This window comes from Zonotrichia albicollis, chromosome 6 (genome assembly GCF_047830755.1).
Source record: "Zonotrichia albicollis isolate bZonAlb1 chromosome 6, bZonAlb1.hap1, whole genome shotgun sequence".
NCBI classification, from domain to species: domain Eukaryota; kingdom Metazoa; phylum Chordata; class Aves; order Passeriformes; family Passerellidae; genus Zonotrichia; species Zonotrichia albicollis.
Window position 1 is genome coordinate 44,944,853 of NC_133824.1, and position 24,377 is coordinate 44,969,229.

A 24,377-nucleotide genomic window follows, 5' to 3' on the forward strand; every position below is an offset into this window, starting at 1 on the left:
GCTATTATCTGGAGTAAAACATTTCACATGTGCCCGTGTAAGCCCAGCCAAAAGCTGCTGCCTGTCCACAGTGCCCTGAGGGAAACCAGGTGAGCTGAGAGCCCTGGGGCCACTGCACCACAGGGTGAGCACCTTGCCAGCAATGCCAGAGAGGCAAAGGAGCTGCAAATCTCCCCTCAGCCTCAGAATGAACCCCCAAGGGAAGAGGCACCGGTGGCAACTGTGGGAAGCTTGCATGGATACCATCCACATGCACAAAGGGAGGAAGAGGGGGAAAAAAACCTACCAAAAACAAAACCCCACAATCACAGAACAATTCAGCCTTTGGTAAAATCAAGCAATGGTTCTCAGCAATTGAATTCACTTCTGCAGCAAGTGCTGGTGCCACCACCACAGCAAAGATAGAGGAATTCACTCACATGCTATTTAACAGTATTGCAGAAGGACTCCACTGCAAACACCACAGCTGGCTCCAACCCCAAATGTATTAATTCTGAGATTAAAATGCCTAACAGAACAAACTACAAAACAGTCAAATGTCAATCAGAAAATTATATCTGCTGATTTAAACTAAGTTTGCATTTCTTCTTCCTCCTCTTTCCCTTTAGCCAGCCCTTACAAATACCTTTGCAGCAAAATAAAAGCCTGGAAGTATTTAAGTGTGTTTAACTTGGAAATGAACATGGGTACTGATAAAAGCCTTACTTCATGGACTTCCAGAATGGAACTAATTCCACTAAGCAATTTATTGGCTTACATATGTGGCCAATGCCTTCAATCATGTCATCACACACTTTTTTTTTTTCAAGTTTATATCAATACAGAATTCCATTAAAACAACCCCTAACAATGCACGAAGATAAACTGTCATTTTAAATTTGAGGCCAACAAAATAGAAAAATAATGACACTTCAATTACAGACAGGGAAATGAGGTGAGACAACGTTTCTATTTTCCTGGTGAGAAGAAATACTTTCTCTGAGATTGTCAGAATAATTTTGAGTGGAGCTAGGTGAATACCATACACCAGGTATCATTTTTTCACACACCAGCAGCAATCCAGTGGCTCCTGTGGCAACACAGAGATGCCTCACTCATAACCAGTCATGTTATGCTCCTTAATCTACATGCAGAGATCTTGCCTCAACACCATTAAAAAGAAAATGCAAAAAAAAAAGGGTATGACAGAGGAAGAACCATTAAAATTGTATCAGATCATCATACTAGAGAGTGAAAGCAGACCTAACATGAATTCTGAAATGGCCCCTGAAGGGTCTCTACAGGAAAGATATTTCCTGGACAAATGGGATTCACCTAACTCTTATTTTCATTCTTCTGTAAGGATGAAGCTCATGATCAGGTGGAAAAACTCAAAGCACCATGGTAAGGACTTGAGCAAAGGAACACAAATTCACCTACCAAATAAAGTGATTTTTAGACCAAATCTTAAAAAAACAGGTCAAACTGGGAAGAAAGGCAGTTAAAAAGTACAGGTGGCAGAGTAGTTATTGGGTTTACTCTACTTTTTTTAAAAAACAATCCTATTATTAAATCAACAACCTTTTCTTCACAGATCATAGGCTTTTTTTTCTTGACACTGATTCTCTTTTCTAACATTGGTATTTCTGAAATAATTATTATCATCTTTATGATATAAAGATTCAAGACTGATGAGTCAAGACTACCAAGGTACGTTCAATAGATGAAGGTAATTAGAACATGGGTTCCAGATATTTAGATCTGAGTTCTGTATTTCATAAAAGCAACCCCAAGACCACAATTTCACATAAATGTAAGGCAATGGCAAGTTAATGCTCTGCTTTGCCACTCCATAATAAACAAACTCTGTTGACAAGTGATTGCTTGTAAAAATCCTTTTATTCCATGTTTTTTTTCCACTAAAACCCCAACAGTTTCATACAGTGCAAGGCTTCCCACCATCATTCAGATCACATGTGATTAACTCCACAGACAAAGGACTTCAGCTGAAAGATGAGCCTCAACTCCATTCTCATTTTCTTTCCAGGGCACAGTCACACAATCTGAATGAAGAAATCCTACCATAATGTTGCAGCATTACAATCATTACATTACATACAGTAGATTTTTGGTGATGTATTTCATCATCTCCAGATGACCAAGGGCCAGCAATGTGCCCTTGCTCCAAAGAAGGTCAATGGTACATGGGGTGCATTAGTCAAAAACATTTGCAGCAGGCTGAAGGAGGTGATCCTGCCCTGGAGGGGCCACAGCTGTGCCCAGCTCTGTGCCCCTTAGTACAGAGAGTGCAGCAAGGGTCCACAAACACGAATAAGGGACAGGAGCCAAGGCTGACAGAGCTGGGACTGTTCAGCCGGCAGAACAGAAAAGCTCAGGACACAATCTCAGCAATGTATATAAACATCTAATAGAAAGTGCAAAGGTGATGGAGACAGGCTGTATCCCATGCCAGAGCCAGAGGTAATGGGCACAAACCAAAACCAGGAGGTTCCATCCAAACATCAGGACACAGCTTTTCACTGTGAGGGTAACTGAGCCCTCGCACAGGCTGCTCAGGGAATGTGTGGAGTCTCCATTTCTGGTGATACCCAAAATCACCTGGACATTGTTCCAGACCTGACAACTGCCAAAGGTCCCTTCCAACGTCAACCCTTCTGTGGTTTGCTCTGTGAAGGAAATTCACCTGTGACAGACCTCAGCAGCGTAATGAAAAATTCATCCCTTCTGGAAACAGTAATGCACCGCAGTTCGTCTCTCTCTCACCCAGCTTAGCGGCTGACACTGGAGCTTAAGCTTCACCCAGTGCTGGGGGTTTTGTTTTGTTTTGCCATCACCTAGCAAATATCTTCTGTGTCCTTTAAGAGGTCACCCGATGGGAACACAATTATCAAAATAAGAAAGGACACCCAGAATTGGATTTAGGGATAAAAAAGCCCTATCAATAGAGACTCTTTAACCCGTGCTAACTACAAGTCCTAAATACAGGATTTCTCATTGCATTAAAACAAATATATATATATATATATATATATATGTTTGTTTATATCCTGTGCCTCTTCCACCAGCCAGCCAACTTTTTCAGGAAAAAGCCTTACAGCTGTGCTATTCAGTAAGCTTCCAACATACAAAGGGAAAACGCCATCAGAGGTGTCTCTTCAAACAAAGTAAGTCGACCGAGCACCAATTCCTGAGCTTATCCCTCATTTCCAAGCCTGAAGCCAACGCTGTAGCGCCCACATTAGGGCCGAACACCTGAACTGCGCGGCTGGGTGAGCCTGCCGAGAACAAAGTGTGCGGGCAGCATCCCCGGGGCCGCGCAGCGCGACGGGCTCCGTGCGGGGAGGGAGGGAGGGAAGGAGGGATGACATCATGCGGGGCCGCTCCGGAGCCCTGCCGCAGGAGAGCCCCGGGGGACACAGAGGGACACGCCGTGCCCAGACCCGCGGGGACCCGCTGTGCCCGGCCCCACAGGAGGGACCCGCAGGGACCCGCCGTGCCCAGACCCGCGGGAACCCGCTGTGCCCGGCCCCACAGGGACCCTCCGGGACCCGCTTGTGTCCGGCCCCACATGGACCCACAGGGTCCCTCCGGGACCCGCCATGCCCGGCCCCACAGCCCCGCACGGACCCGCCGTGCCCGGCCCCGCATCGCCCCGCAGGAGGGACCCTCCGGGACCCGCCGTGCCCGGCCCCACACGGACCCGCCGTGCCCGGCCCCACACGGACCCACAGGGACCCGCCGTGTCCGGCCCCTGCCCAACAATGGGCACTCACGGAGCCAACTGTCTCAACAGGACGAGGATTCAGAAGCTGTTTTGCAGCGCAGAAATCAGAGGGAGGGGGGGAAAAGAACCAGCGCACAATGACCCTTTCATTGAAACAAGAAAGGCTCGCAGGAAGTACAGAGTGTTTCCAAGCCTTATCCGAAAGCCACTGAAATATAACAGAGGCCTCTCCATTTTTATCAGTGGACACTGGAGGAGGCTATAGCCCAAGACACAGTTTGAAAGCATTATCAGTCACACTATCATGCATTATTAATAACACAACAAACTCAAGAAAACACACCCGAATTCCACCTAGCCCTTATGCTGTGACATTATTGGAAATTTTCCCCGATCTTCTTTTAAAATCTTTTCTCAAATCATGCAAAAATCTGTCTCCTCCATAAACACAAAAATCCCTTCTCCCCCCAGCCCCACACCTTGTCACAGGTAACACCATGGTGGAACAGCAGAGACCAGGATACAGCACTACACTACAGTTCTACATACTACAGGTGCAGTCCTTGACCAGGAGAGCAAATACAGAAAGAACAGCATGCTCCAGCTTTCAGAACTGCACACTCTGAAAGGCTATTTTAAAAAAGGCACTTACATCTTCCAGTTTACTATTAGATAGCTAGCCCAAAGTAATGCACTGTTGGTTTTAAATTGAATTATGTGCAGAGAATTATTCATGTGCCTATCAAGAGCAGGGAGCATTACTGAGTGTGCCTTGCACCACATTACACAAATAGATTTGTAGTAAATTAATCACAAAATTAACATCTTTCTAATTGTTTTTGATCTATAAACTTCGTTCATTTTCAATTTAATTAAAATAAACCCTCACATATCTCTCAATGAAATTGCATTGCATTTTGTTCTCTTAGATTTTTTAAACCAAATTGATACTGTAATTTGCAGTGCCATTGCAGAGCAGACTGTTTTGCTGTACTCACTCCTCAAGCCTCAAACTGTAGCCTACAGTCACTTTAACATTAGACAAACATGAATTCTCTTAGGGAAAGGTACTGCTCAGCACGAGGGACAGGTGAGAAATTTTGTTTGAAGTCATTAAACAAAAAAAAAAAAGTTTCTGTAATAACCAAAGTTTAGAAGAGCTCACTCAATGCAAGAAGTCAGTTCTAATAACACAAATTCCACTCTACAAGGAACAAGCATTTATTTAGTGAGGGACAGCTTAAATGCATCAATGTAAAAAAAAAACCTCATAAAAGCAAACTAGTAAAAAACACCGAGCTAGGGGTGAGAGACTGTACTACCGGTCAAGTTCAGAGCTCAGATACACAAAATCAGCGCTGATGTTAGGTCAGATTTTCACCACCACATTCCTTCACCGTTCTTAACTGCTAGAGATGCTAAGCCACACTCTGATTTAACTGAGGCCATGACAATGAGACTGAAGCTGAAGAGAGGAGCTGCTAAAATTTAATGATTTTTAACCTTAAAAACACTGTTGTGACACAGTGGTGTGGTTTAGATGGATACGGTTTAGTTGCGGTGTGAACATTCTCACCTAACAGCAAAGTAATCACTTCCTAATCCGATTTCTTTTCGGATACTCCTGCAAGAGAATTCTTGTCCCGGGCTACGAAAAGAAGGTAACCTGGAACACGCAAAAGGTTTTCGCTCTCTCCCAAACCCGACTCGTTCAGGGTGCCCGTGTGTCTCAAGCGCCCGGCTGAAGTTGGTACGCGCAGGGAGCGCAGGACATCGCCGCTGGGGCTCGGACCGCCTAAAGCCAGGGCAGCGCTCAGGGCGCGCTCTGCCCAGCCCGTCCCACGGCGCTGCCCGGCCGGCTTCGGGGCAGCTCGGCCACTTGTACCGATCCCGCTCCGTGTCCGGCCGGCCGCTCCGCATGCCCGGGGAGCCGCAGCGCCCGGGGCTCCCGGCGGGGCACGGGCAGCCACGGCAGCGTCCGGGGCTGCGGGGCAGGGCAGGTACCGGTGCGGGCAGCGCGGCCGGACCCCGCCGCCCCTGCGCCCAGCGCCGCCGCCACTCACCGGAGAGCTCGTCCGGCTCCAGCCCGGTCTCGGTGTCCAGCCCGCAGATGACGAAGTAGTCGGCGAAGCGGCCGGGTGCCGAGGAGCCGCCGCCGCTCATGCTGCAGGGCGAGGGACGCGCGGGGCTCAGCGGGAGCGGGGCCGGGCAGCGGGGCCGGGATCTCCTGCTGCGCCCGCCGCCTCCATGGCGGCGCGGGGCGGGCGGCGCCGCGCGGCATTCTGGGAACGGCCCCCGCCACGCGCTGGGGGGCGGTGCGGCCGCGCGCCGCAACGCCGCGCCTGCGCCCTGCGGGCGGGGGTGACGTCATGCTGCTGGTGCTGGTGCTGGCGCTGCTGCTCGCTGCTGCTGGGGCCGCCTGAGGGGGCAGCCGGGGCGGGCGGTCACGGCCGTGCCCCGGCAGAGCCGCGGGAAGGGCTCTGCTCCCCCCGCAGACACAGGATCAGGGGATGGGCCGGGCTGGAAGGGACCAGAGTCTTGAACTGCCTGCTCAAGCAGTGTCACATGGCACAGGAATCTGTCCTGACCGTTCTTGGGTGTCTCCAGTGGGGGAGACCCCACACGTTCTCTGACAGCCCGTTCAGTGCTTGGTCACTGCGCAGTAAAGAGGTTCTTCCTCACATTCAGGTGGAACCTCTGTTTCTTCCCGTTGCCTCTTGTCACTTTGCTTGGCACCACCGAGCAGAGCCTGATCCATCCTCTGTCACCTCCACATTGATGAGGTCCCTTCTCAGTCCTTTCTTCTCAAAGCTGAACAGAATCATAGAATCATTTAGGCTGGAAAACCCTCTGAGGTCGAGTCCAACCTGCTGTGTCCAGGCCCAGTTCCCTCAGGTTCTCCTCACAGGAGAGCTGCTGCAGCGCCTTGATCGGTTCTGCAGCTCTGCTGGCTCCCTGTCTCTGGCACTGAGGAGCCCAGAACCAGACACAGAGCCAGGAGGGCACTGCCAGGGCTGCTCCCCCAGGGCAGGATCAGTGCTGGTGCTCTAGAAGTGCCTCTGGGCTCCTGTCCTCCTGTCCCCTCCACCTTCCTGTCCCCACAGCCCCAGTGGCTGGCCTGGCTCCACAGCTTTGAGAAGCAGCTGCCTGTGCAGGGAAAGGCTTTAGGGATTGTTTGGCTCTCAGGTTGTTTTCTTTTTCCTATTTGGATTAACATCACTCACATCTCTGTTAACAGCTGGGCTTGCACAGAGTGAAATCCACTCTCCCCTCTGGCTCAGCTTGGAAAGGAGAACAAGCCCTGGGGAAGAATGACCCAAACTGAGCTGCAGAGGGACAAGTGACACAAACCCATGCTCTGCCCTGAGAATGATTTTTTCCTCAGGCTATAGAGGCAACTGGGATGGCCTTGCCAGCCTAAAATTAGACCTATAATCAGTTCCCCTTCCTCTCCTCTCTCAGTTCTCTATTTTTGGCATTTATATCAGAGTCCTTCCAAATCTTGTAGGGCTTAGAAGAGGAGAAATTAAAACTTTGCAGTCTTTAATTATTATTATCCAGGACTAACCAAGTAGTTAAGGTTGCATCCATAATGCTGAATCAGTCAGACACTAATCTACCTTAAAACACTGCCAAGCATAGGAAACCTCACCTATTTGAGTTTGCATTGCCAAGACAGGCCAAGCTGTCTGTGGAGAGTAGAAGCAGCAGCACATGTAAGAAGACTTCACTGCCAATGGTTTACAACCTTTTGCAGTACAACTAAACTCTTATGCCACTGAGCCCAGTGAGTTGTGGACAGCTGGACATCCTTCTGGGAACCAGGAAAAACTCTTAGGATAGCACTGGTGCTATCAGTGTTCACCTGATTAAGACTGTATGGCCTTAGAGAATGGGTTAGCAGTGGAGGAAAGCATTGCTGAGGTTTGACTGAGAGGTCAGTTTGAAAGCACTATTTAACTCGGGAGAAAGATTTCAATAGAGATGGCAGGGTAGGAGCAATATTAGAGTGGAGGGTTTGAGTTTACTCTACAAAAAGCACAGTTAGATTGTGTTGAGCCTGCCTGGTGGTGTGTGGAAGGCCCAACAGAGAACAGAAATAGCTAAATCTGGTTGCTCTTACTCTGCTGTGTTCTCTAGCCACTTTTTGCACATTTGTCTTCTCAATCTGCTTTCAGTGTGGCAAAGGACAATGTATTCAGCACGTGGTGAACCTCTTTTAACTAAGTCTGAACTGTAGTTTAACCCTTAAGACAAAATCCATAGCCTGAGGGTCTCTTCTGACACTAGCAGAAAATTCTAGGGAAACAGCTCAGCTATTGGCAGGTGCTTTTTGTCAAATAAAGAGTAAAAGGGAGAAATAAAAAGTTGTTCATACACCTCACCTGTTCCAGAAATAACCAAGAATTTTGTAAATAATCAGTAAATAAAGTTAGATGGGCCACTAAGTAAACAGAGGTTTACCAGAGATACTGTTGAGCTGCAGTATTTAAATGCACACATACCTTGCTACGCAACAGGGTAAAGGAACAGGAAATATCTTTTTAAAAGGAGAGTCTCAGACTAAGAAACTCAGATTTGCTTTGAATTGCTATGAGAAGTGGACAAGATGGGTAGAACTGTGTGAACCAACAAAATGTTAGCCCAAATTTTTGCTGTTTTGTCAGATAAATTCTCTGCATTCCAGGACAACTTGCAGGTTAGTCCCTCTCAAATCTGTGCCTCCAGCAGATGAACCTGAAAAGTTCGAGCTTTTTCCTCCCATTTTGTCAATGATTCTCTTTTCCACTGTATCTTTTTCCTCCCCAATTATTTAATTTCTCAAATACTCTTGCCTAGTCACCACACCAAAGAACATCTGTGACATCTACTTCAAAGGCCAGTAGCTTTAATCTGTCAGTCATCCTGACCAATGTTCCCATCACAGGAAACACCAAAATATGGCAATTCTGTCAGGAGACTTGGCAAATGGCTTACATGTCCTTGAATAAAACAAAAACACTCTAGACACCATTATAAATTCTTGAAAGCATTCTTTATGATGTTTAGAAAATCTGTGGAATTGTGAATTCTGTGGAAACTAGGATTCTTTAGCCAGAGAATCAGAAACACACATTAGTAAATAGGAAGAGATTTAAAACATTCATTGTCTTTGGCAAGACCATCAATGTTGATTCAGCTGATATTTTCATCATTGTATTTTCAAGCTCAGACCTTTAAAACAGTCTTTGAAATAGTGAAGAACAGAACTTGATACAAAGATATCTTGAGTATTCCTCATACTACCTAATTCAGATTTACTTTGCCAACAATCCCAGTCATGATTTTTGGAAGAGTTTATTTACTGAGCAATAGGAAAACACAACAGCAAATTACAGCTCCATTCAACATTGCTCAGAGAATTGAAGAAGTCTGCAATGGGGTATTTCTCTTCTTTCTGGGCAGCTGTTTCCCAAGATAAGCTAAGCTTTGAAAAGTAACAGAGCTCAGGGCACAAACAAATTGCTCCAGTTGTCAGGGTGCTGGTTGTATGTGATGTCTTCTAATGACTCTGATTAAGAAATTTACCCTGGATTCTTTAAGAAAACAAAAATCCAATCAGTGACTTATAATTAAAGCAATCCTCTCCAGTCTGCAAAACCAGGCACTTGAATCTGGCTGCAACTTATTGACCATGTATCTGGTGTGACAGCTACATGGCAGACTTGAGGAACAGAGCCTGCACACGGGATCCCCTAACACACATATCCTCACACATCAGGGCACAGCTCAGAGCAGAACTGGCACTTCAGGGGGTGGGACATTTCCTGAGCTCCCATGCAGCAGTGTCCCTCTTCTCCCCAGCTCCAGGAGCCCACACTATGGACTGAAGCTCAACTTACCAACATCTACAACCCCCAGCTCCCATTCCACAGGGCTGCTCTGCAGCATCTCATTGCCCAGTCTGTCCACACATCCAGGGCTGCCCCATACCGAAGGGCTGGAGCACTTGGTTTTACTAAACTTCATCTGGTTGGTGATTGCCCAGCCCTTGCCCTGGTCTCTGCAGGGCCCTCCCTCCCTCGAGGGAGTCTGCAGCTCCTTCCAATGTAGTACAGTCAGTATAGCAGGCTTACTTGGTGCTGCTTCCAGTCCTTACCTAGCATTCCTTCCAGTCCTGTGTCTGGGTCATCAATGAAGATGTTGAATTGTGTGTTGAAGCAGTGAAGTCCCACAGCTGCACGAGAGCAGAATGAAGATGTTGAGGATGGTGCTGAGGACAGAACCCTGCAAAACCCCATTAGTGACAGGGCCCACAGGTGCTGTCACCCCATTCACTACAGCCCTGTGAGCCAGTGACTCACCTGTCACACAATGAGCTTACCCAGCTGAGTGCTGAGCATTTTCTCCAGAGGGATACTGTCAGAGATGGTATCAAAAGCTTTACTGACTCTTCTCCATGATTTTATTGGGCATTGAAGCGAGACTGACAGGCCTGTTTGCATGGTCATCCTCTTCTTGCCCTTCTTGAAAACTGGGGCAATATTTGGCAGCTTCCACTAGACTGGGACCTCTCCAGATTCCCAAGATGCCGAAATCATTGAGAGAGGTCTTGTGATTACACCATCCAGCTCTCTCAGTACTCTTGGATGAATCCCATCAGGCCCCATAGACTTAGAGAGATCCAGCTGAAGAAGCAAATCCTGCATAAATTCAGGGTTGACTGGGAGTTTGTCTTTCTCACAGGCATGAGGAATCAGTTTAACACAGAACAAAGAGTCAAACACAGAATGATTTAGTGATCTGCTCAGAATACTTCTCCATGACATGGAATTCTTCCAAGTACAGTAAACACTGCAAATTCCAGGTTTTAGATACAACTCCTCAGGGCTAGGTTGTAAAAGATAAGTCAGGAGTTATGAGTGTAACATTAGATCTCAATTCTGAAGCAGAATTTTAAAAGGTATTTCCCACTGAAGCATTCCCAGCCCTCTTGAGGGCCTAGGAACCTCTAAATTCCCACAGCTGCACAGGAGCAGAATCCTGTGTTTGCAAGACCATCTAGAGAAAGGAGCTTTTATGAGCTTCTCACATATACACCAGTCACTAACTGAGCTCTCGTAATCCAGACCCAGATTCTTCCTTGTGCACTATAAAACAAGGGAATGGGAATTATCACACTAGGTGGAGCATTTTTAAGATCTGGAAGGGGAGTTATGGTATGTTAGTAAATGTATGATGCCATTATTTATATTAATTGCCAGTACTAAAAGGCTGTAACTTCTTTCAGTTGGGGTGACCTGGAGCTATAAAGCCACCAGCTGAGAGTTATAGATTCTGTCATTGAAAGACATCAATTGGTCATAAAATAGTCAAGAGTATTTACTGCTCTTTGTTGGAAATCTGAAAAAGTTGCTCTGGACCCTGCTTTCCCATCAAAACCCTTTTCCATTTCCCCCTTAGCACTGCCATACTCAACTACAGGGCTCCCAAACTCCACATGATGAAAATTCTCAGAAACACACAAAAATCTTCAGCTGCCTAAAAACAAAAGATAACTTTTGATTTTGCATAACAGCATAATTCACTAACAAAAGCTTCTTATTTTTGACTTTTACTTCTTTTGTCTTACCCTTTCAGCAAGTTTTCTATACAAGGAAGAAAAAGCATTTCATAAACAGGCCTTGACAGAATATTAAGGGAAGGTGAATGAAGCTGCAGTAACTTTGGCACCAGGGTTTTCCACAAGGGATTAATGAAAAAAAAAGGCACTTTGTGAAAATAGATGTATTTGAAGAGACAAAAGTTAGACCCAGTTGCCTTCCAGTACAAACCAGAAAAGCTTTTCAAAATTACTGCTGTGAGAAATTAATTCCAGAGATAAGTTGAATTTACCTATTTATTTTGAAATAAAGGTAGAAACAGAATTAATCTCATCTACAGAAGTAATCAGCTCAGTTGAATTTTTAATCAATCATTAAAAATCCCATTTAAGAAGAACTCAGCCCTTTAAAACAGGTTAATAAAAAATTCAGCTTAGTGGGAAGTTCAGAATGCTTCATTATAATCAAAAAATACAGCATTTCAGATTTTATATAACAGCTTTATTATCAAATGGCAAGAGACACTTAGTAATGATGTCATGCAGGTATCACAAAAAAGCTTCCAAAAGATAACCAGGTCACCTAACAGCTCAAAAATCCCTTGCACTTAAAAAACAAAGCTACATCTTTCTGATGTCCTGGTTTGTTTCATGGTAGCCACTGTTTTTGTGTCAAAATGTAATGGCTATCTCTTGAATCACTTGCTGGATTCCCTAAAGGAAAGAGTAGGCTAGAACAGTACCCACAGCACAGTGCTCTTTTTGCTTTCCACAAGGCCTGCCTTACTCTGCACAATGCTCACAAGTCCTCATGGGATAGCACCTCAGGCTGCTGGCAGCTGAAGATAAACACAGAAGGGATGGGTTGAAAAAAGTTAAAGTTTTGAAAAAGTAAAGAACCCTATTTTGAACCTTTTTAAGGTCTTAAGGCTTTTAGTTATTGTGATGGGAGGCCAGTCTTGGCCCATCTCCATAGTGACACAGAACCCAGTGAAAATGTCAAGTGATAGCACAAGTCATGTTAGATTGAAAGAGAGTTCAGCTCCTCCTTTAGCAACAAGGTTCCACCAAAACATTGGTATGGCAGGGATGTTACAGCAGCTTCTGTAACTGACCAGGAATTGAGACAGATTTTGAGAAAAGCCACTGTAAAATAAGTAGTAGGTAATTGATTCTGAGAGTTCATCTGCATGAGATGTTACCTCTGCAGAAAAGGAGCTGTAAATCCACAGCAGCTTCACACTCAGTAATCCAGGGGACACTTGCTCACATGGCTCAATTCACATCCAGATTTACTAGGGAATAAATCCCCTGGGTAGAGGAGCTCTGGAGATTAGAATGGCAACAATAAAAGTAATCATTGATCAGTTTTCAATGCCAAAGTACACTTTTAGAGTAAATTCTAAATAACAAGAGAATTGCTGGAGCTGAATGATCTTACAATAAACTTGCAAACAGAACTGATATAAATTCCTTTATATACTTATGTAAAAAATAGCATTTACTCTGCAGCCTGGATTTAAATAAAAGACAAATGGTGTATCAATAATATTTACCATATATTTACAAGTAATACTGTGATGACACGAAGCAGTCAATGAACATTATGTTACAAAAATGAATAAACCCTTTAAAGGTACCAGTCAGTACCTTTTATTATCACACTCTCTTACATCTCAAAGATCTATGATATGATCACGAGTTAACAGAGGACACAGACAAACAAACCCTGGAACTGGAGGCCATGCTGATGTGCTGAGTCCCTGTCCAGCAAGGCACTGCAGGGGCATCAGCTCCAACCACGTGAGCAGCACTGGTTTCAGCAGGATAAAACAGCCACATGCTGCCCAGCTCCTCACTGCCCAGGGCCTTGGCTGAGGGGCTCCACTGACAACACAACCAACAAGCACAGCTGGAAGCACAGGGGAGGTACCTTGTACCTTACTGACAGCACACACACGCTGCTACTGGAGGTGAGGCATGGCTGCTCACTGCCTTGGCAGACAGTGGAGCCCCCATTTTATATACACTGACACAAGAGCCTGCTGTTCCATGGTGCTCTGAACATTATTTGGGATCAGCTGTTTGATAGGAACTGCACCAGTTTGTGTACCTGACATTTCTTGTAGCTAAGCAAGCTGCAGTGAGAAATTTTATACTCTTTACATATTGCTTGAGAAATGGTAACATTACACTGCTTAAGCATTTTTAAATCACTTGAAAACTGCAAGTTTTATATAATCATACCATCACTTCCTTAAGTTGGCAGGATAAATCTATGCAAGTGAAATATTGGCAAAACAATCAATATTAAAAAATGAAAATTAGAGCTTAAAAATCATCAGCTAGCCAAGATATGAATTCTAAGCTGCTCCCTCCCTTCCTATATCTGCTCCCAGAATAAAACTTTACAGGGACCAAGAGGGAATGAAGTGACACTTTGCCTTTGTTAATCCAGTAAGTAAAGCAGATGTAGGTTCAAGTATTTAATTGCATACAGCACTAATAAATAGAAGTAAACAACCAGGATGAGAATAACATTGTAGTTAAAGTACTGCAGAGAACCCTTGTTTCTGAGTGAGCACCGTTACATTATTTGGAAACTCCCCAAGGCAAAAAAGAAGGGGAATATTGTTAGTGAGAAATGCTCTCAGAGCAGATGACATGCAAGCCTACAGAGAATGTTACAAAGTTGGGCTGAATTGTTCAGGGGGTTTTCCTGCAAGTGTTAGAGAGCATCACCTGTAGGTTATGTCTACATCACAGTTTTTGCTCTGCATATAACCAGAGCAAAATGTTTCATCCATGTTCTCAGTTCCCTCACCCTGAGGGCCACACACACACCATCCCAAAGTAAAACACTGGTGTTTGGTTACAAAACTATATGCAGTACATTTCTGAACACATCTCCTTCACTCTAAGGCCATGTGTTCATTTAAAGACATTCTTATCAATCACAAGCCTCCCCTAGAATTGCTTAAGATCCAATAGAAAAGCAAATATACAAATATCAGAAGTGCTGATCCTGAGATGAAGTATGGGAAATTCTGGTCCAGTTTGATCCTTATTCAAACTTCTGTTTCAGCTTCTTCTGGAACAGAGCTGGTAGGATGGAGAGGATGGCTAGAATCATGAGGACAAAAACAGAGTTCCAGGAAACAGCTTCCCCTGCTGTTGTAAGCTGGTACAGCGTTGTTCCTGCCTTAATGGCTACAAAAGACGGTGGTGCTACACCTGGAGCAAGGAAAGGATGAAAAAACAGCTTGTTAGGGTACAAAACACTTCAAAATTAGTCATCCCAATTTTAATACCAGAACGTTGAGATTTTGTTGTCTTGTACTTTTTTCTTAAAAGAGTGCAGAAAATACAGAATTCAAAGATAAAAAACCTTTATCCAAAAAATTGGTTTTAAGCCATTCTTAGTATTTGTAATGCAAACGCAAATACAGGAGACTAAGCAAATAATCTCTGCTCTTGAAACTCTCCAGATTTCAAGTTATCTCTTTACAAACTGACTTTTCATAAAGGAAAAAGAATGAAGTTTTTCATAAAGTTAATAAAGGAAAAATACTGGATTGTTTCCTAATCAGATTAAAAAGTATGTGCAAAACCATGCCAAAAAGCACATGAAAACTAAAAATTAAAATAGCTATAGTGTATGCCTCTTCTTCTGGCCACCCCAAACTGTGGCTCACTAGCCACAATTCTTACCTAGGAAAGTGCCAATGAAAAACACTTTCAATGGCACGTTGATTACAGGAGATGTGATATTGATAAACCAGTTGGGGAGAAAAGGTGTTATTCTCAAAAATATTATGTAGTTAATGAGATGTTCTCTATGTCGTTCAACCTGCCAAAACAAAACCAAACAAACAAAACTTTGGTTAAAAAAAATCTGTGCCTTGAAAATACATAACCATAGAGGTTTCAAGAGTTTTTTCCCCTATATTTGGTAGACATTTACATGTTGCAAACATAAAAATCAGTTAAAAATGTGTGATGTGGGAAAGAGAGCCCAGTGAGTCACCTGTTAAATACACTGAGATCAGCCTGTTAAATACATCAGATCATGGAAATAGCAGTGTGTGGCAGAGCAGTGATGTGTCTGACTGACTCAGCCAGCTCAAGCAGCAAAGCAGTCACAGGCAGAGCCACAGCCCAGCCAGCACTGCCAGCCTGTCACCCCACTCCTAAAGCTTTTCCAGGAACCAGCAATGAAGTTTGTTCCTCAAGCTGTTCTGTCCTAACTTGTGATCGAGCCTGAAACACAGCAACATTCCTCACCTGGAAACTCAGCCAGGTCACAGCTCTGAACTCCATGAGGTGGCTGCTCCAGCACAGCTCCAAAGCCAGAGCCAGAGGTCACAGTGCTCAGCATGAACATTTACCCAGGAGCAACAACACCCCCAACTTCATTCACAGTCCTAATGATGCGCTCAGGTCTAGCCCAGCTCCTCACACCAATGCTACAACAAAGAAAGCCCCTCTCCTTCAGCCCATCTCAGCCCTTTCAGACAGCAAGGGCAACTGCAGCCAAGCTGCAAGGACAGCTGAGCATCCTCAATTCTGGCCTAGCCTGGCAGACCTGCACTCAGCTTAAGCCTCAGCCAGTTGAAAACAAACCTGGTCTGATTGCAATTCCACCTGAACTCTCACATGGCAGCTCATCCCAGTCACAACCCTGTTTTCAGCTTTAGTCAAATTTAGATTTTACTGTAACATCAAAATCAGGAGCCCTGTGGGTTTTTTAAACCTTAATAAAGGACAATATTTACATGTTGACTAATGCTGTATATAAAATGCCTTAACCTCAATATGCCAGCATAATAAGCATGACACAGTCCAATTAACCTGGAAACACTGAGATATGAGCTGCACATGCAATTTTAAATCACATATTCAGTTCTACTAATGGCAACAGTAACCACCTGCTACTCAGAATAGCCTCAAGATTATAGTGCAATGTTAAGATTTACTAGGGTCAAGAGTCAAAGTGGTGCTGTAAAATCTAACAAGGTCAATTGTGCCAGACACACCTCTGTATCTTATTTAATGAGGAACAAGCTTAAAGCATTTTTATGTGATTCAGAAAAAAATCTTGAACAGAGTACATGTGCTTTATACTTGAAACAAAAAAAAACTTGTTCAAATGTTTCAGAGCATCAATTAAAGACACATAAGGTCAAATACAACTCACACTGTATTTCTGTACTGCAAAACCTTTAGGTTCACCTCACACTCAAGATCTGCTGAAACTAATGTAACCAGATACTCAAGAAAAAGTTTCTAAATGCTCCAACTACAATAACACGTTCAAATTAAGGTTTTTCAATCAGACATCCAGCTACAGGTTCCTCCAACACAAAAACACAAACCCAGCTTTCATTAGTGCTAATGCTTAGAGAGCAATTACTTGAAATGACCTGAAACTGGAGAGGTTTCCTATTGACACTAGATAAACCAGGGGGGTGATCAGCTGCAAACACTTCCTAGGTAAGAACAACTTTCTCATGGGAAATACCCTAAAATCAGGAATGCTTCCAGAATCCCTTCTGTGTAACTGCATACATGAGCACAAGAACTCCCAGTTTTCCACACTACTCCCTGACACATTTTGTACAATAAATTCCAACATCTCTAGAAACCTTACCTGTTCTGACCATTTGACTGCTTTTTCTGTTAAATATCTGTACACAACGGGACGTCCCACTAGGTATGACAGCATGTAGCAGAATGAAGCCCCAAGTCCTGAGCACTGAAAAAAAAAAAAAAAAAAAAAAACCAGACAACAAATGAGCAGAAACTCTACTTAATGTCAGCCTTGTGTCTGTATTAACTACCCTGCCTGCCTAGAGCAGGTGTCCATGCAGCCCTCCATTAGGGCTCTCCTCCAGCAGAATGAACACAGTCCCTAAGAATGTTGTTGACCCAAGACAGTTTATTTCCAAGGCATTTCAATCAATCTCAACACTCAAAGTAGACAACATTGATTACTTATCAGTTAATATTGAGTGCTTCTGCAGTTTTAAGACTTTGAACAGTGAAAGCTTTGCAAATAAGAAGCACAATGCCATTAAAGACATTCAAACATAAAAAGTGAACAGGGTCCTCCCTACCTTCTCAATACTTAAGGCTCGCTATCATTGCATCCCTTGCCCATGACATATTTTAAAGCTTGATGATAACATACATTTCAAATCTTAAACTAAGCTTCTTGCATATTTAAACCAGTTAAAAACCAGATGTATTTTGCAGTGTGATAATAAAACCACAGTAATTGTGTAGTGAAATTACAACTGGGTTCTGGCAGATGCTAAACAAATTTAGTGTTGTATGGGAAATTAGATTTTTAGAGTATGGGTATTTAGAGTATGGGAAATTTAGAGTATGGGAAACTCTGGCTGATTCACACTCCAATGTGAACCTTCATTATAAAGCAAACCTGGAGGAACAGCTCAGTGGTTTGGATCATCACCCAGTGCTACAGTGAATTTTGTGTGCAATGCCAGCCCTGCAGCAGAGCTGAGTAAGAACTCAATAGTTATCAGAAATGGAAGTGTATGCCAGTCTCAGACTGATCATTTCCAACAGGAAACTGCTCAGGTGCATGGCTGTATTCCAAATGGACAGAAATATATGCCCTCATAAACCACTTGCCATACTTACCAAACAAACAAGAAATAAGGCCAGTGGGAAGGGATAAAGAAACCCTGACAGGATACTGAGGAATATAGACCCAGGAATAGCAAATGTTTGCAAGCTGGATGTATCTTAGTTAAGGAAAAAGACATTTCTAAAAAGCTACATGCTTCTTAGTTTTGTAAGCAGTCAGGATACATTTTACAATCAGAAAAAGCATAAACAGGCAGGGCCTCTCAAGACCCTTACTTTACAAACCTCTTGTAGAGTAGCACAAGAACTCAAGCAAGAGCAGCAAGGTGCAGCTCCATCACTACACATACAAAGAATAAGTCACAAAGTAACAAAAGCTGACTACACTTTTCTCTTTGTCTGGGCTACAACTCCCCCAGAGGATTTACTGTGACCTCCAGAAAACACTTACTCTGATTTTACCCTGTTGACTGGAGATGTGCAGTTTCAGACACTCTCCCTGGGAAGCTCACAGGCCTGTCCAAGCCCATAAGCACAAGTTTCATGGAAGACTGAAATGGATGAAGGCAGCTATTCCTTCCTTACAAACAGGCTTGGGGGAGTCACTAACTACAATAGCTGATCACTAATTTCAGTCAGAAATGTTTTAAAAGGCAAAAATTAGGTTTCTGCAGCATAAGCAAGCAGGTTGTTGGACTTAAGGCTTGCTAGGCATACTTGAGACTGTGATGTATTGCCCACTTTGGATAGAAAAGTTATAAAGCAAAAAAACCCTGTACACTATTTTACTCAAGCTGAACTGACTGAAATATTAAAAAGGCCAATGATTTTCCTGAGTGCATTCCAGCCAGAACAGCTTTTGCTAAGCTGTGTCAAGGTTCAGTTACCCATGCCTGGAAGCTGAGCACAGCCTGCTGCTGAGACAGTAAAGGTCATCACAGCTAGAACTGCTAGAGCAGCTCAGTACAGAGCCACTGTATTCTACTCCTTGTTAATATATAAACTAACATTTTCATTTTCTTCCTAGATCTCTCATTGGGGAAATATTAAATACTTTTTGTGGAATACTCTGGAAGAATGAGCTGAAGGATAATTACTAATGGCACGTTGAGTGCTGACTCTCCTGAGTTACAAAAGGCTCCTGCATTAAAACTGTGACACAAACCTCTTCTACAGCTTTAAAGTTCTTAACCTTTAGTTAAGTGTTCCAGTTAGGAGTGTGCTTAATGATTCATTAATATATTCAGCACTCAAGAAAAAGAAGTCAACACAATTGTGTCTCCTTGGTCAGAAAGTACTTCAGAAATTTGCTTCTCTAAAAGAAAACAGATTTGGTTTTGTGAATTTGGGCAGTGGAGGGATGAAAGATGGCTCAAAATACTTTCCTTCAGAAATACTGCTAAATACTCTATACGTTACCCTTTTGTGGAAATGTCTTTGAATGTCTTAAGGAAGAGTAAAGCAGTAGTCTCAGTTTTCTTTTAGAGCAAACAGTAATTTCCACCTCAAAATTCACTTTATTTCAAAAGTTATCATAACAGTAAAGTAAGACCAAGCCTAATGCACAGAGAAAAGTTCCAAGAGTTTAAAATATTTTTGTCTCTTTGTAGACATTCCTAGGTATGTTAAACTTCACCCATGACCAATAATTTATCAAATTGTATTTTTCATTTTCAAAGCAGCAGGACTACATCAAAGCTATCCTTTACACCAGAAAAAGGATACAAAACATATGTGGCAAAATAAGCCACTAACACTTGAACGTAAAACGTGTCCTTGTATTTGGACAAGACTTTTCCCAAGGCCTTTGCATCATCCATATCTCTGGGAACCTTTATACATTCTCTTTCTTCTCTGAAGAGGAAAAAAAAAAGCAGGAATGATGGAAATATAATCAAACAGTGCAGTACAATTACTTACTGAATACAGAGATAATTAGATACACTACAACACTCAATTACAGCTTCAGCAAACAAACCATGATTATTGTTGTAATAACGTTCTCAGATGAACACCTAATATTTACAGTGTGGTTTATATCAGAAAATCCCCAATTTTAGGTATTTGCAAGCTGGGTTTTTTATTCAGTACAGTGATGTGCTTCTTTTCTAGGATTTTTGCTTACCAAGTACTGATGAAGAAGAAAAAATTGCGCAAAGCAACCCTTGGCAAGTGAAAGCAGCAAAATTTCAGTCAAAACCAACTGCAGCTGCCTCAGAACAGCTGAAGTGCAGCAGGAGTGGCAGAACTTCACCTCACAAACAAATAAAGTTCTAAGGGCAAAATCTCATGTCACACCTTCATCTGGTGCAACCTGGGCAGCACACTTGAGTGTCTTTGCTCCCTCTGTATCAGGCTTAGGGATGGGCCCTTGCAAACTGACCTTGCTGAGCAAGTTCAACAGACAGAAATTTAACTACTAAAAGTGAAAAAGGAAGCTGTCAGACAAGCAGGCTCAACCTGCCATCCCAACACAAGCACTGGGTGCAACAAGGAGAAAAAGAGAGGGCAAAGTTTAGCTAGGAAGAAAGGATTTCCCTTTTTGGTGACAGCCTCAAGTTTCACCAAGGCACAAGGAAGTTTCAAGCGAACTCAGCCTGAACCAAACACACTCTAATCTCAGCTGAAGGTGGCCAAGAAGAGTCAATCACCACTGAATGTGCCAGGGGTAACACCACAGAACACGGGATCTCCACTGTGCAACAGAAACCTCAGATCAAGAACAATTCTCTGAGCTTGTATCATCTCCTCATGCAGGCTCCTCTACAGTCTGATACTGAAAATCAAATAAACTGATGAATTAAACTTTCATAACATACTTACTCACTAAGTTGTGGGAAATTTTTATATACCAGGAACATGAGGAAAGCAGCTGATAAGAAGATGGACACTAAAATAAGAAGTGATGTCCGAGCTGATCCACCTTCTGCAAGGGCTTTCCCTGAAATTAAACATGAAACAAAGTTAGAAAAAACCCCAGCAATAGCAAAGCAATGTCTCACAACTTGCAACAGATTTTAAATTTATCCTTTAAGGGAATATTAAAGTAAACTCTCTGTAGACATCTCCCAACCAATGCTTTCAATAACACACATTGCTCACATTCCCTGAAAGCTTTCAAACAACTTTGAAGTTTTAATGCTGGCAAACATTCCACAGAAGTCAACTATCCATAATAATTTAACCCTCAATTAATAAATACATTTCTAAAGAGGAAAAACAGAGTTGAACAACATAAGCCATACAAATGTTTTCCTTTTTGCCAGAAATCTTCTGCCAGTCTAATTAACTAGAGATTCAACTTGAAGTTAAATTTCCAGGATGTACAATGTAACTTTAAAACCTGCTCATTAACAAGTTTTGGGGTTTTTTTCCCCCTCTAATGAAAGACTGCCAGATACAGCCAGTTGGGTGAGACACACTCATTAGGAGGAAACCTACATAAACACACACATGCTAGCCTATGATATAAAGTGCTAGCTTGGGAATTACACATATTTTACACTCATGTGTATATATATACATAAGTGCTTATTAGCCTTTAAGTCCTTGTGTAGTCGAAGCAATGGGAGTACAGTAAGTGACACAATGACATTTTAGGCCTCTTCTGTATTTTAGATTTTTATCAAAATGACCACATAAGTGCAAGACATTCATTAACACAAATGTAACTACACACATAAAGAATAAGAACTGAAATGAACACCATGCTAAATACTCTCTGTATCCACACTGGGCTGTGTTCTGTACTAAACCACTCTCTCCTCAGGCACTTGGAGGCTCACCCAGCTTCACACCCAGGGTCACCTGGGGAACACTCCAAGAGCCGAGGCTGTGTTTTCCCTCGCAGATGCCGCTGGCACAACTACAATGCCAACACACAGCACTCAAGTGGGTCACGCTGACTTCTCACTGTTGTGAAATGCAGCGACTGGATGACGAAACCCACGGAGCCCGCTGGGCGAGCTGGCAATTTTATCGGCTGGGAGGTTTTTTAGGTTTAAGGTCAGTGCGACCCCACAGGTGTGCAGCGGGTCAGCCGAGGCCAAAGGCAGCATCCACAAAGCAATTGCAAGCACGGAATCACAGGGCTGTCAGGCTGGACCACAGTGGCCACCGGGTGCAACCTTCCAGCCCAGGGTCATCCCAGGAACAGGAGGCATCCACACAGCTCTTGAGTGTCGTCTCTGAGGGAGGCCCCACAGCCTCTCTGGGCAACCTGTTCCACTGCACTGTCACCGGGGTTATTCTCACAACACCTTCTCCAAGGAGCAAAATCAATTACAGATAAATAAACAAATAAGCAACTCATAGGGCAAGAAAGGAAAACGCAGCCCACTGCGCTTTCTGCCACTTCCACTCTCTGTACTCCAAGCGTGCCGGTAGTGGAATAACACCAACACACACACACACAAATGGAACCACGCGTCTTCCGTCACGCAAAGGAAAAGGGAAAGGGCTCGCTGCCCCGTTTCGGCCGCCGAGGGGCGGGAGCCGCCTCACCCCACACGCACCGCGAGGGACCCGGCCCGGCCCGGCCGCCCCAGTGCCCGCGCGGGACGGGGCCGGTGCCCGAGGCGCCGAGAGGCACCAACAGCCGCACCGGGCACCGGCCCGGGCACCGACAGCCGCACCGGGCACCGTCCGATGCCAAGGCGAGGTCACCCCCGCTCCCGCCGCCCCGAGCCCCCGGCACCTTCCAGAAGCTGCCGCTGGTGCCTGGCGCTCTCCGACGCCGCCGCCGCCCTTCGCTGCGCCATGGCTCTGCGGCGCCCCAGGGCCCGGCGAGTCAGGGCCGGGGCAGGCCTCGGCGGCACCGGGAGCGGCGGGGAGCAGGAGGCGGGACCGTCAGCACCGGGAGCCGCGGGCAGGAGGAGGAGAAGGAGGAGGCGGGACCGGCCGCTCCTCCTCTCCTCACCCCACCGGGTCGCGGCCGCGCTCCCGCCCCCGCCGCGACACGGCGCATGCGCTTTTCTCGGGGCATTACGGCTTTGCTGTGGTGCGCGGGAGCACGTGTTGGGCTCCACGTCCTTGAAATGCGGCGGCGGGTTAGTGGCGGTAAATACGGTAACGCGGTTTTTGCGTGTACCCGTGTGGGTATGTACGGTAACGGGGTTGCGCTCACTAGTGGTAAATACGGTGCGGGGCGGCGGGAGATTTCTCCCGGCTGCGGAGAAATCACATAAATCCCAGGAATTTGGTTGGGAAAGGCTTCTGAGATCATCGTGTCCGCCCTGTGACCGAGCACCGCTGTGTTAACTAGACCATGGCACTGAGTGCCACGTCCAGTGGTTCCTTGAACACCTGCAGGGACGGTGACTCCACCACGTCCGTGGGCAGTTGTTCCAGTGTCTAATCACCTCTTCTGTGGAGAAATTCCTCCTGATGTCCAACCTGAACCTCCCCTGGCACACGAGGAGAAGTTCTATAGGCTGTGTTCTGTTGTCCTGTCGCTGGTTGCCGGGGGGAAGAACCCGACCCTGCAGTGCCACACCCTCCTTTCCGGGAATTACAGAGCCATAGGTCCCGCCTGAGCCTCCTTTTTCCAGGCTCCCACCTCCCTCAGCCGCTCCCCACAGGACTTGCGCTCTAGACCCTTCCCCAGCTTCGTTTCCCTTCCCTGGACACACTGCAGCGCCGATCGTGCCACAGGGCAGTGGGACACAGCCCGTCTGCGAGCTCCTTTTCCCTCGATAATGGCTTTACAGCAGCCAAGGGAGCGGGATCTCTCCTCAGGGAGCGGGATCTCTCCTCAGGGAGCGGGATGTCCCCTCACGGAGCGGGATCTCTCCTCAAGGAGCGGGATCGCCCCTCAGGGAGCGGGATCGCCCCTCAGGGAGTGGGAGGCGGGAGCCCCTCGGCGCCTCTGGCGCTGGAGCAGTGCCAGGCTTCCAGGAAAAGGGGAACCTTGTTGCGTTTGGTCTCTCGTTCGAAAAGAAAGCCTATTTGCCGGGAAGAAGGAAAATTCCTCTATCAGCCCCGGAATTTTCCTCACGTCCGTTCCTGTCAGTAAGAACGCTTGAAATCCCGCAGAAAAGCCAGAGGGACACGTCCCAGCGTTCCTAGATTCCGTGGCCTTCCAGCCCAAGGTGACCTCGGAGCGCCTTTTCCTCTGCGACCTTCTGGCAGCGGCAGATCCCGAAGCCTTCCGAGCGCCCGGGCAGCACAGAGTGTTTGTTACAGGGAGAGTTCTCCAGGGAGGGCGCTGAGCCCTGCGGACAGCACATTGCACAACTTTCTGGGCTGATGGAGCTACTGTGGCTCCCCCTCGTCTCTTTCCCAGCTGTGTCTGCTTATAAATGTCCAACCTTTCCTCAGGGCCTTCTGGAAAGGAAGCTCTCCTGGGAGAGCTGGACACTCAGATTTAACTTCAGCCTCGTTTGTCTGATAACTCCACCTTTACACCATGACTAAAGAGCTCTTAAACTGCTGAGACAGGACCCAGCAGATCAGTTGTTT

General features: G+C 45.2%; 2 protein-coding genes across 5 annotated transcripts in view; both read right to left on the reverse strand.

Annotated features, from left to right (window-relative positions):
• DENND5A (DENN domain containing 5A) overlaps window positions 1–6,026 on the reverse strand; it is a 62,313-nt gene extending 56,287 nt beyond the window's left edge. For 2 of the 4 annotated variants that reach the window (XM_074543414.1, XM_074543413.1), the window contains exon 1: window positions 5,788–6,026. In XM_074543414.1, coding sequence (XP_074399515.1) covers window positions 5,788–5,887 — 100 coding nt within the window. In that variant the 5' untranslated portion in view covers window positions 5,888–6,026. The remainder of the gene's footprint in view (window positions 1–5,787) is intronic. The other 2 variants (XM_074543416.1, XM_074543415.1) reach the window with 1 other exon arrangement.
• A 5,760-nt stretch (window positions 6,027–11,786) lies between these two features.
• Window positions 11,787–22,905, reverse strand: TMEM41B (transmembrane protein 41B). The gene is made up of 7 exons (XM_074543420.1): window positions 22,615–22,905; window positions 20,742–20,859; window positions 19,644–19,772; window positions 17,973–18,066; window positions 16,957–17,061; window positions 15,018–15,156; window positions 11,787–14,540 (listed from the first exon to the last, which is right to left on the reverse strand). Exons 1-7 carry the CDS (start codon window positions 22,676–22,678, stop codon window positions 14,371–14,373), a joined length of 819 nt encoding a protein of 272 aa, XP_074399521.1. The 5' UTR covers window positions 22,679–22,905; the 3' UTR covers window positions 11,787–14,370.
• Between the last annotated feature and the right edge of the window lie 1,472 nt (window positions 22,906–24,377).

Coding starts and splice junctions, on each gene's coding strand:
- TMEM41B (XM_074543420.1), bottom strand. CDS start 22,678: ATGGCGCAGCGAAGGGCGGCGGCGGCGTCGGAGAGCGCCAGGCACCAG. Junction 19,773..20,741: donor AATTTCCCACAACTTAGTGA/GTAAGTATGTTA, acceptor TTTCCTCTTCAG/AGAAGAAAGAGAATGTATAA. Junction 14,541..15,017: donor TTTCATTGGCACTTTCCTAG/GTAAGAATTGTG, acceptor TCCTTGCTCCAG/GTGTAGCACCACCGTCTTTT.